The sequence below is a fragment of the Triticum aestivum genome, chromosome 7A, assembly GCF_018294505.1.
Source record: "Triticum aestivum cultivar Chinese Spring chromosome 7A, IWGSC CS RefSeq v2.1, whole genome shotgun sequence".
In the NCBI taxonomy this organism is placed as follows: Eukaryota; Viridiplantae; Streptophyta; class Magnoliopsida; order Poales; family Poaceae; genus Triticum; species Triticum aestivum.
Genome location: NC_057812.1, coordinates 714,713,422 through 714,724,813, shown reverse-complemented (window position 1 = coordinate 714,724,813; position 11,392 = coordinate 714,713,422). Strand labels below are relative to the sequence as shown.

Below are 11,392 nucleotides of genomic sequence, written 5' to 3'. Positions count from 1 at the left end.
TTGTTATTCCCGCGTTTATGGTTGTCTAGCTATTTCGAATTCGGAAGTGTAGCTCGTTGGGTGAGTAGATCTTTGCTTGCTCTCAAAGGTTTACCCTAGCTGAGCAATAGCTCCTTGAGACGTCGATGAGCCAATTGATTGTGTGGTCACATACTCCTTTCAGTTTATAGGGCTCATCTTAAATTTTAGTTTTTCCATTTTATAAGTCTCAATTTGGTTGTTCCCCATCATATGTTCAGATTTCAAGTTGCAATAAATCATTGCATGCAAGTATTAAGAAAAAATTGACCAATGTATGTACTTTATGCATGCATGCATTGCAATTAATGCATTGGTAAACATAATTTTTGAGAAAAACAAGCGCATTAATTGAGTGGTTTTGCAAACTATAAAAATTGTTTCACCACTCACCATCTATCTTGGTTGGTGAGATTTTTAAATTGAGCCCTATAAACCAGAAAGGAGGTAGTATTTTTCATTGCTCGGACTTTTGGGGACTTGATAATATTCCAGTGATTTGTGGTTATCTGAATCCGGTGCATTTCGCCCACCAACTCGTCAGCCTGAAAGTGATAGCGCAATGAGCCAATGATCTACCGTGACTGACCTCTGATTTTTCTGCATTCGTTTGTCTTTGTACGTATATATGTTTTCATTCTGCCTCTAGTCTACATGATAGATGTACCTCCGACTTTTTCACACCGAGTTTGTCTTGACATCGCCAGGAATTAGCCTGTTCTTCTTCGTCTTCTAGATGGTTCGAGATGCTAGTAGCATCTTGCTCATCATCACTTACGTTACGGCCGGGTAGAAGAAATTAAGCTGACCTTACGTTTCTTCCTCATAGTCGTACGTGTTGCACATGTTTTTGTCTAGCGGCGCCGACACGAAGCCAGTCGGCCATGCATGCAGCTGGCGGCAGAGCCCGTGATGGACGGCGTTATTAGCATTATCAATTCGGCAAGTGGGCCGTCGGAGGCGCGGACGCCGACTGCGCCATCGCGGCGTCAACGGCGACGTACGGCCGGGGGCGGGGTCTCGACGTCTCATCGCTCTCGGCGCCGCGCACACATGGATGGCGGAGCTGGGCCTGGGGCGGAGCTGAGCGGCGGACATGGACGTGGACATCCCCGTGAAATGAATTGGGAAAGGAAATGTGTATGGGCCGGGATAAGTGTTTGCTTGCATTATTGATGCTAATCATATGTGATATCATGATAAGATTGATGACCTGGTGAAGAGAAGACACTATCAGTAAGTAGTAGTGCTACTCAGTTGCCAGTGGATAAGCTCAGGATCACCCTGAGTTATGGCGACGGTTTTCTTTACATTTCATTTTGAAGAAAGAAAAAAGGATATATTATTTGGTAGAGCACTGCTTCATGGACGATGCTTGCCAGCCAAAATTTGCACTACATGTCATATCACACTATCCATGGGCGTCTTACGCAGGCGTTTGGATTAACCATCGTGCATGTGTTGTTCATCAAAACATCGTTCGGAAGTACTTTTGTAGTTGATTTTGTGATGACCACAAGAACTGTGTGGGAGTAGAGAACAAGGAATCAGTGCTCCGAAATAATCCCTCCGTCTCGTAATATAAAAGCATTTTTACACACTAGTGTAAAAATGCTCCTATATTATGGGACAAAGGGAGTAGCTCCGAATATGGTGACCACGTTAACTTGGAGGATTTGGCATGTGCACACGGACAGTATTCATGATAAGGAAGCTGCGCTGGTTGGAGCCTCCCCTAACTTTCTACCAAGCTACTTTGATTCCATTTATGCTTCAAGGAGATACTCGATGGAAGAAATTATCAAGGGTAAGATATGCTGAATTGCTCTTGGAATATTGAAAAACAGAAGAAGAGTCGTCCATAACTGGTTGGCACCCCCGATGAATTTCACTGCTCTTTCAGTCAATGGAGCGTTTTTGGAAGCAGAGAACTGATGAGTGTATTTTTTTACACTCATCACACCGTTGTTTTAACTGATTTATCTTATAAAATCTAAGATATTTCCCCCGATATTGTTACTACTGACTAATGAATGCAAGATATTACGAAATTGTCCTTTTATTTTCTTTGCACGGGAAATGGGACCATACATGGATAAAAACCATCATATTTACTGGAAAAAGCAAAATGGAGAAGAAAGAGATCAAATCTGAGGCACCAGATGAAACAAAATGCAAGACGGTGTCTCTTACCGCATGCCATCCGCACCATGGCGTCCAACGCTCCAACTATTATAAAGGGCCTCGTAACAGAATTGCAACAGAAAGCACAATGGAACCTCATCTCCACGCTAGAAGCCATTCACAAACCATAGCCACCACCATTTCCCATCTAATATCCATAACTAGCCACCATCATCTTCACCACCGCAACAATTCACCTCCAATTAGCCATACTTGTAATCGTGTATCGCATCCGGCAACATTGTAATACATATTATTAATAAAGCTTGCATCATGTTGTGTTCTTCAATTATTTCTTCGTGCATCCGATCATCATACGTAAGTAATTTGGTAAGACAATGGGTTGAGGCATAGCCTTGCCAGCCGATGTGTTTGTAAGTGGGATTGATGGAATGACTTTGAATGAACGCCATGTATGTGTGAAATAAAATTGCATCATAGTTATCTCTTGTATCTCTCGCGTTCTTCGACCTTGCAGGTACCCAGGATCACGGAGTTCGAGCCATGAGGAGGTTAGGAGCAGAGAGGAAGTGAAACAAAATTCTAAACACCAGTGATAGAAAATTTTAGTATGGTAGCGTGAAGCCAATCATTGGGGATAGATGAGGTGTAGTTATTAATGCTTTTATCTGATTTATCTTAATTACTGAGGTAATCCCATGCGATGAGGCCTAGGGTTGGACAACTGACTCTTGATGCAGGGCGTGTTCCGATCAAGACGTAATTTGGACACAACCCCCACTTCGAGTCTTTGTAAGCACGTCTTAACGGGTGTCTTCTAGAGCATAAATTAAGATCGCGATGATCCCAGTCACAAACATATTGTTGTAAGAATCAAGGCCTCATACCTATGCCAATTTTTATTTTAAGTTTCTTATGTAGAAACTATGATAACAATCTGGTCCAAAAACTAGAATTTAATACTCTTGCCAAAGTTTTGTAAAAAAAACCCTTGTTGTGAGTATACGTCCTCTCGTAAATATGGGATATGAGGACAATATGAGTAAACGAATCAATGGTAGGGCAACAACAACCTTTGCCAACTGAACCAATAACAACCTAAACATGCACATGGAGTTAGCATCAAAAAGAAAAGAGAAACCATAATAATCAAACAGATATTAAGTCAAATGGGAAAACACAATCCTGCAAAAGAGGGGGCTGGTTAGGTAAACGAACTCAATTATATGAATATGAGGTGGATCTAAGCGCGGTCATGATAGGCGGATCAAAAAAAGACGTAATTGTGGTCATCAACATTAAAGAAACACATTTCGCCAGAGAGTAACGACGTCGTTGTCGCATTTGGGAGAGAGAAAAGGATGCATGATTAAAGACATCTGGTGAAGGACAATGCTGCGAGGTTGAGTGGACGAATACGATCAGGAAAATGGATCAAACATGTTCTCCTAGGCTTCCCATAGGGGATATATCAGCCCGTATTCGCTGCCTAGCATGTCACCAGACTGAAAGATTCCAAATCCCAAAGACCGTTTGATCGGACCGGATTGCGGCCTACCTGGTGCTCGACCATCAAAACCAGCACTCAGAGGTGTCTGTCTATCAGCAAAAAGTCAATCTTTTTCAACCTCACGACTTTCATGTTCTCCTTTTGTCCTTTTACCCACATAAGAGTTGTTTAATCAAGCATTGACTTCTAGTAAATACGCTATGATGAGCTAACCTCCCCTATTTATATTGAACTTTTCTACTGCACAATAAGCATTTCTCACTAAATTATGTTTCTCATATTGTCCTCATATATGCACAATAAACAAATTTTGATATTTTTTATTATTACTATTTTACGTATAACTAGCAACAATTAAGTATAGAAACACGCTAACATATTTTGTTATAACAATTTCATTCGTTGTGATATTTGTTCATATATTTTTTCCGAGTGCTAAGTAACTTGTAATTTTTTGGCAAAAATATTTTTATTTAGTTGAGATATTTAATAAGTATCTTATTACAATAGATTTCACCAAAGATCTATGCAAACCAATATTATCATCATACTCCACAAATAAATTTACGCTAGTGCATTTGTATTTGTGTTTAATTTTTCCAATGCATCTTAAATATCTATATAATTTGGCAGATTGCTTTACGTTGTATGAATTGAGTAACTTGGTAGATATTCTTGAAATCAATCCTAATTTTTTTGATGTGATTAAATACAGAAATCTAGAACATATGCAATGTCTAGCATGCATGAGTATTACAAATAAAACTTACATAAGTTGTATTTTGATCATTTGTTTTCTTACATGGGTTTTTTCTACAGAAGTTGTGGGACTCGCCTAAAGCGTGTTCCCATGTCAAGATTATATTGACTTGGCTTCTCTGAAATTTGCATGAACCAACTCAGTTTGATACGATTTGAAGATTCACCCGCTAATTTGAAAATTGTATATCACACTAATGTACATGCATGCTAGTATATCAGGGCCGGCCCTGGGCCTGGCCGCTTGGAGGACAACGTCATGGTATTGGGTAGAAGAATCTCATATCCATTGTTGTCCTACATCAATGCAACCCTAAAAGGAATTTCCAGAGGAAGAAGAGAGGGCATGTTTGGGGATGATTGAGGATGACGAGTCCAACACGTAGTGTCAGGAGATCCATTGGGGTGTTCTGCGAAAAAATGACTCAAGTGCACGTGTAACTTAGAGAGTTGATCCAGAGCGTGTTTTTTTGTGTTGAACGGTTCGTGTGATTGTGCTGGCTTGATTCTATTGCTTGCCTAATCGCGTAGTATATAAATCCCTTGGGAGTACAAGAGGAGTAAAACGAAGAATATCTCCAATTTTTCTAATTCTCTGTTATTTATCTTGTGATTGCTTTGTGGAGGAAACTATTAATCACTTTAATCAAAATTTTAGCATTATACTAAGTCAAACTACTTTGAGCACATCTGAAGAAAAGCACGCTGATATTTCAAACATCAACTATATATGGTATGATAATATGCTTTATAATTGATCTAATGGAAGTAATTTGGTTTCTTGCTCCTTAAGAAATGATTTTGCTCTCTGGTGAATCTACAATGTATGGCTGACCTCAACTGATGTCGGTGCCTCTCATGCAAACGCATAACCCAAAAATGAAAATGACACCAATAATGAAATACCTCGAGGCTATTGTTATTACTCCCGCGAGATGGGAATATAAGTCAGCCATTATCTCTTAGATCTTCAATTTAACCAACAAAACAGGTAAAATACACCATAAAAAGATATGTTCAGAACCTTCATTCGAACAAGAATCTTAAGATATGATTTTTGGTGCAAATAACATATAGTCAGCTTGTTAAATTGAAGACATAAAAACACATGAGAGTAGTAATATTGACACAAGTGACTATTTGTCCTCACTTTGCACCTGTGGCTATATGTCCTCACAAACTTTTTTCTACCTATCCAAAACTATGACATGGCTCTTCGCAAAAGATAAAACTATTACATGGCATCCTTAAGAAATAACTGACATGCCTATCCAAAACTATGACATGGCATCCTTCAGAAATGACTGACATGGATTGTGGTACCGTGGTACTTAGTTTCGTGCAGAATCAAAGAGACTACTTCCGAAAAAGAAACGAGCGACATGGAGGTAACTAATTCCTTCTATTACCAAAGAGAGCTACCATATATTCTTTGGCTGTTAATTTACAGTAGCTAGCTAATTAATTTGGGAATTAATTTACATATTTGCATTTTGCTGACCGGACGCACAAGAGATCTTTAGAAACGCCTCTTGCCGTCCAATCCTGATCGTACGGTGCACGATTGTCTTGAGGACGTCCAATCCAGCGCCGTGCCGCCAACCGGGAGGCCGCCGGTTGGGGCCCCGGAGGGCAGCCGTGTTTGTCAGGTCGTACGTCCTACCAGCACTGGTCGGTCTCCCACATCCTCCGCCGGAACGCCGGCCCGGCCGCGGCCGCCCGCCGCATCATCATCCCCGTGGCGCGGCAGGTCACGTCCCGGTCGTAGCGAGCGCGCTCGTCGGGGTCAGCGAGCGTGGCGTAGGCCGCGTGCAGCCGGATGAACCCCTCGTTGCCGCCACCTCCGACGGCGTCAGGGTGCACTTCCCTGGCAAGGCGCCGGTACGCAGACTTGATCTCGCCCCTGCTGGCCCCGGCGCCCAGCCCGAGCACCTCGTAGTGCGTCCTCCCCGTGGCCACCACCGTCGGTGCCGCCATCGTCACGGACGCATGCGCCACCATGCACCGCCGAGCCCCTGTCGCCCGCCCGGGGCGAGCCGACCCCATCACCACCGGCGACGACGTCACGAACGTAGCCATCGATTGCCCGATCTGTGTTCTTGAGTTCTTGATCCAAAAGCAGAGTACTTCTTCGTTGCACTGTTGTTCGTCCTCGTTGAGGAGAGAGCTGAGGCTCCGGTGGATTTATAAAGGCTCCGGACAGGGGTGTGGACGGAGGACTCTGTGGTGGCACGTACGCGCCAGCTCTTGATCTTATCCATCGAAGCGAAGAAGATTATGTGTGAGATCCCGCTGAGTCAGCCACCCAGTGCCGCAGTGCGAGTTGCTTGTCGGCCTCCTTGGACGTTGCTATCGTGACACCAATTGTGGTGCCAACTTCTCTTCCCCAACAAGGTTGAAAGGGACCCGTGCGCCCGCCGTCCGATCACGGATTGGCGCGCGAGATGCTTTGTAGCATCCCATATGATGGTCCACATGGCATGGCATGACAAGTCACGTATAAGCTTTAGCCGTGGATAGTTCTATTTGTTTTCTTGGCGTGCTGACATATCGAATTTGAATTTTCAAATCGTCGTGACATAACATAATACATAGGTGTCGGCCCATGGTTTGAATATCGCCAACTTGTCCTCACTTGGACGGCAAATTTACCGTTATTGTTATCCCAGTCTCCCTTTTTTTTGCAAGCATTATCAGTCTCCCTTAACTAGTCCCGTGACATCGATAGACGGTGGCGATATTCTTTCATGGTGTCGACTTCCGGGGAGCTTGTTATTGTAGTGTCCGTGGTTATCAGGAACATTCGAATTTCTTATCCTTCTTTTGATATTGTGACTTTTCTTTGTGAAAAACATTTAGATATATTGTATTGTCGACTTGTATTACAAGAATTCATGACATTTTCCTGGGTGCTCCACATGGAGTCACCATAGATTTTTCCGTTGTTCTGGAAGGTCCCAGCCAGCTGAGCTAATCGATTGCGTGTCGACAGATGTTCTATTGCCGCATCCACTCATTCATATGCAGGTGCTTGTGGACTGTGGTTTCAATATGATCAACTTGTTTTAACAAAATGATAGTTTGAGAATATGTTTTGGATTCCCAACTTGTTCGATAGACTATTCGCGCTCGTGCACACACTTACCATTTTGGATTCTTCATCATTGTTCTCGCGACGCAGACAGATGGTGCCGATATTGTTTCATCGTGTGGTCATTTGGGGAACTTGTTATTCCCACGTTTATGGTTGTCTAGCGATCTCGAATTCGGAAGTGTAGCTCCTTGGGTGAGTAGATCTTTACTTGCTCTCAAAGGTTCACCCTAGCTGAGCAATAGCTCCTTGAGACGTCGACGAGCCAATTGATTGTGTGGTCACATATTTTTCATTGCTCGGACTTTTGGGGACTTGATAATATTCCAGTGATTTGTGGTTATCTGAATCCGGTGCATTTCGCCCACCAACTCGTCAGCCTGAAAGTGATAGCGCAATGAGCCAATGATCTACCGTGACTGACCTCTGATTTTTCTGCATTCGTTTGTCTTTGTACGTATATATGTTTTCATTCTGCCTCTAGTCTAAATGATAGATGTACCTCCGACTTTTTCACACCGAGTTTGTCTTGACATCACCAGGAATTAGCCTGTTCTTCTTCGTCTTCTAGATGGTTCGAGATGCTAGTAGCATCTTGCTCATCATCACTTACGTTACGGCCGGGTAGAAGAAATTAAGCTGACCTTACGTTTCTTCCTCATAGTCGTACGTGTTGCACATGTTTTTGTCTAGCGGCGCCGACAAGAAGCCAGTCGGCTATGCATGCAGCTGGCGGCAGAGCCCGTCGGCGATTATAGCATTATCAATTCGACAGGTGGGTCGTCGGAGACGACGCGGACGCCCACTGCGCAATCGCGGCGTCGACGGCGACGTACGGCCGGCGGCGGGGTCTTGTCTCTCGCGAGTCTCGACGCCGCGTACACATGGGTGGGTGAGCTGGGGCCTGGGGCGGAGGTGAGCGGCGGACATGGACGTGGACATCCCCGTGAAATGAATTGGGAAAGGATATGTGTGTGGGCCGGGATAAGTGTTTGCTTGCATTATTGATGCTAATGATATGTGATATCCTGATAAGATAGATGACCTGGTGAAGAGAAGGCACTATCAGTGGTAGTGCTACTCAGTTGCCAGTGGATAAGCTCAGGATAACCCTGAGTTATGGCCAAAGTTTCCTTTACATTTTATTTTGAAGAAAGAAAAGAAAGGTTGTAGTACTTGATTGAGCACTACTACACGGATGATGACGCCTGCCAGCCGAAATTTGCACGACATGTCATATCACATCATCCATGGGCGTCTAAACATACGCAGACGGTTGGATTAGCTATCCTGCATGTCTCGTTCATCAAAACGTTGTCCGTGAAATACTTCCGTAGTTAATTTTGTGGTAACAACAAGAGCTGGGTGGGAGTAGAGAACAAGGAATCAGTGCGCTGAACTAGCCCGGAATATGGTGATCATGTTAGTTTGGAGGATTTGGCATGTGCGCACCGACATGATTCATGGTAAGGAAGCTGCGCCGGTTGGAGCATCCACTGACTTTCTACCAAGCTACTTTGGTTCCATCTATGTTTCAAGGAGATACTCCATGGAAGAAATTATCAAGGGTAAGATACGCTGAATTGGTCTTGGAACGTTCAAAAACAGAAGAAGACCGAAGTCGTCCGTGACTAGTCGGCACCGCTGATGATCTTCACTGCTCCCTCAGTCAATGGAGCGTTTTCAGAAGCAAACAACAGATGAGTGTATTTTGTACGCTTATCGCATCATTGTTTAAACTAATTTATCTTATAAAATCTGAGATATACCCTGATATCGTTACTATTGACTAATAAATGCAAGATATTGCGAAATCGTCCTTTTATTTTCTTTGCATGGGAAATGGGACCATACATGGATAAAAACCATCATATTTATTGAAAGAAGCAAAATGGAGAAGAAAGAGATCAAATGTGAGGCACCAGATGAAAGAGCGCAAGACGGTATCCCGTACCGCACGCTATCCACACCGTGGTGTCCAACGCTCCAACTATTATAAAGGGGCCGGTACCAGAATCACAAAAGAGAGCACACCAGAACCTCATGTCCGCACCATAAGCCATTCACAAACCATGGCTGCCGCCATTTTCCATCTCATCTCCATAGCTAGCCACCATCATCTTCACCATCGCAGCAATTCACCTCTTGTAATCGTGTATCGCATCCGGCAACCACTGTAAGACATATTATTAATAAAGCTTGCATCATGTTGTGTTCTTCAATTGTTTCTTCGTGCGATCCGATCATCATATGTGCGTAGTTTGGTAAGGCAATGGGTTGAGCCATAGCCTTGCCACCCGATGTGTTTGTAAGTGGGCTTGATGGAATGACTTTGAATGAACGTCATGTATGTGTGAAATAAAATTGCATCGTAGTTATCTCTTGTCTCTCTCGCATTCCTCGACCCTGCAGGTATCTAGGATAACGGAGTTCGAGCCACGAGGAGGTTAGGAGCAGAGAGGGAGTGGATTGCTATTCTGAACATCAATGATAGAAAAGTTTAGTATGGTAGCATGAAGCTAATCGCTGGGGATTGATGAGGTGTAGTTCTTAAACACCCAATGTTTTTATCCGATTTATCTTAATGACTGAGGTATACCCATGCGATGGATGGGGCCTACGGTTGGACAACTAAATCTTGAAGCAGGGCATGTTTCGGTCAAGACGTAATTTGAACACAATCCCCACTTCGAGTCTTTGTAAGAACGTCTTAATGGTTGTTTTCCAGAGCACAAATTAAGATCGTGATGATCTCGATCACAAAAATATAGTTGTAAGAATCAAGGCCTCATACCCATGCCAATTTTTATTTTAAGTGTTTTCGGTAGCAACTGTGATCACAATCCGGTCCAAAAATTAGAAATTAATACTCTTGCCAAAGTTTTGTTAAAGCCCTTGTTGTGAGTACACATCCTCTCGTAAATATGCGATATGAGGACAATAGGAGTAATTGAATCAACGATGGGGAAACTACAACTTTTGCCAACTGAACAAATAACAACCTAAACAGGCACATGGATTTAGCAGCAAAAAGAAAAAAACACAATCAAAATATTAAGTCCAGTAGGAAAACACAATCCTGTAGAAGAAGGGCTGCTTAGGTAAACGAACTAAAATCAATGAATATGAGGCAGATCTAAGCGCGGTCACAATGGGTGGATCGAAAAAAGATGTAATTGTGGTCGTCAACATTCAGGAAACACATCTCGCTGGAGAGTAACGGCGCCACCGTTACGTTTGGGGAGAGAGAAAGAGGCGGATGAGCCAAGATATCTGGTGAAGGACAATACGGCAAGGTTAAGCGGACGAATACGAGCAGGCAAATGGGCTAAACATGTTCTATTAGGCTTCTAATAGGGGGTATACCGACCCATATTTGTTGCCTAGCTAGCCTGTCACTAGCCTGACAGATTCCAAATCAAAAAGCCCATTTGAACGGAACAGATTGCGGCCTACCTGGTGTCCAGACACCAAAAGACAGAACTCGAAGTCAAGGAAATATGCTCTAGAGGCAATAATAAAGTTGTTATTTATATTTCCTTATATCATGATAAATGTTTGTTATTCATGCTAGAATTGTATTAACCGAAAACTTAGTACATGTGTGAATATATAGACAAAACAGAGTGTCCCTAGTATGCCTCTACTTGACTAGCTCGTTAATCAAAGATGATTAAGTTTCTTGACCATAGACATGTGTTGTCATTTGATGAACGAGATCACATCATTAGAGAATGATGTGATGGACATGACGCATCCGTTAGCTTAGCATTATGATCGTTAAGTTTTATTGCTATTGCTTTCTTCATGACTTATACATATTCCTCTGACTATGAGATTATGCAACTCCCGAATACCGAGAAACACCT

At 43.0% G+C, this 11,392-nt stretch overlaps 1 protein-coding gene and 1 long non-coding RNA gene across 2 annotated transcripts; one reads left to right on the top strand and one right to left on the bottom strand.

The window, feature by feature from the left end:
• Window positions 1-5,533: 5,533 nt before the first annotated feature.
• LOC123149619 (chaperone protein dnaJ 11, chloroplastic) lies at window positions 5,534-6,606 on the bottom strand. Its single transcript, XM_044569310.1, has one exon. The coding sequence runs from the start codon at window positions 6,509-6,511 to the stop codon at window positions 6,092-6,094; it is 420 nt and encodes a 139-aa protein (XP_044425245.1). The 5' UTR covers window positions 6,512-6,606; the 3' UTR covers window positions 5,534-6,091.
• Window positions 6,607-9,453: 2,847 nt separating this feature from the next.
• LOC123146958 (uncharacterized) lies at window positions 9,454-10,605 on the top strand. Its single transcript, XR_006472998.1, has 2 exons — window positions 9,454-9,699; window positions 9,936-10,605. It is a non-coding gene; the product is annotated as an uncharacterized lncRNA (long non-coding RNA).
• Window positions 10,606-11,392: the final 787 nt, after the last annotated feature.

Coding starts and splice junctions, on each gene's coding strand:
- LOC123149619 (XM_044569310.1), bottom strand. CDS start 6,511: ATGGCTACGTTCGTGACGTCGTCGCCGGTGGTGATGGGGTCGGCTCGC.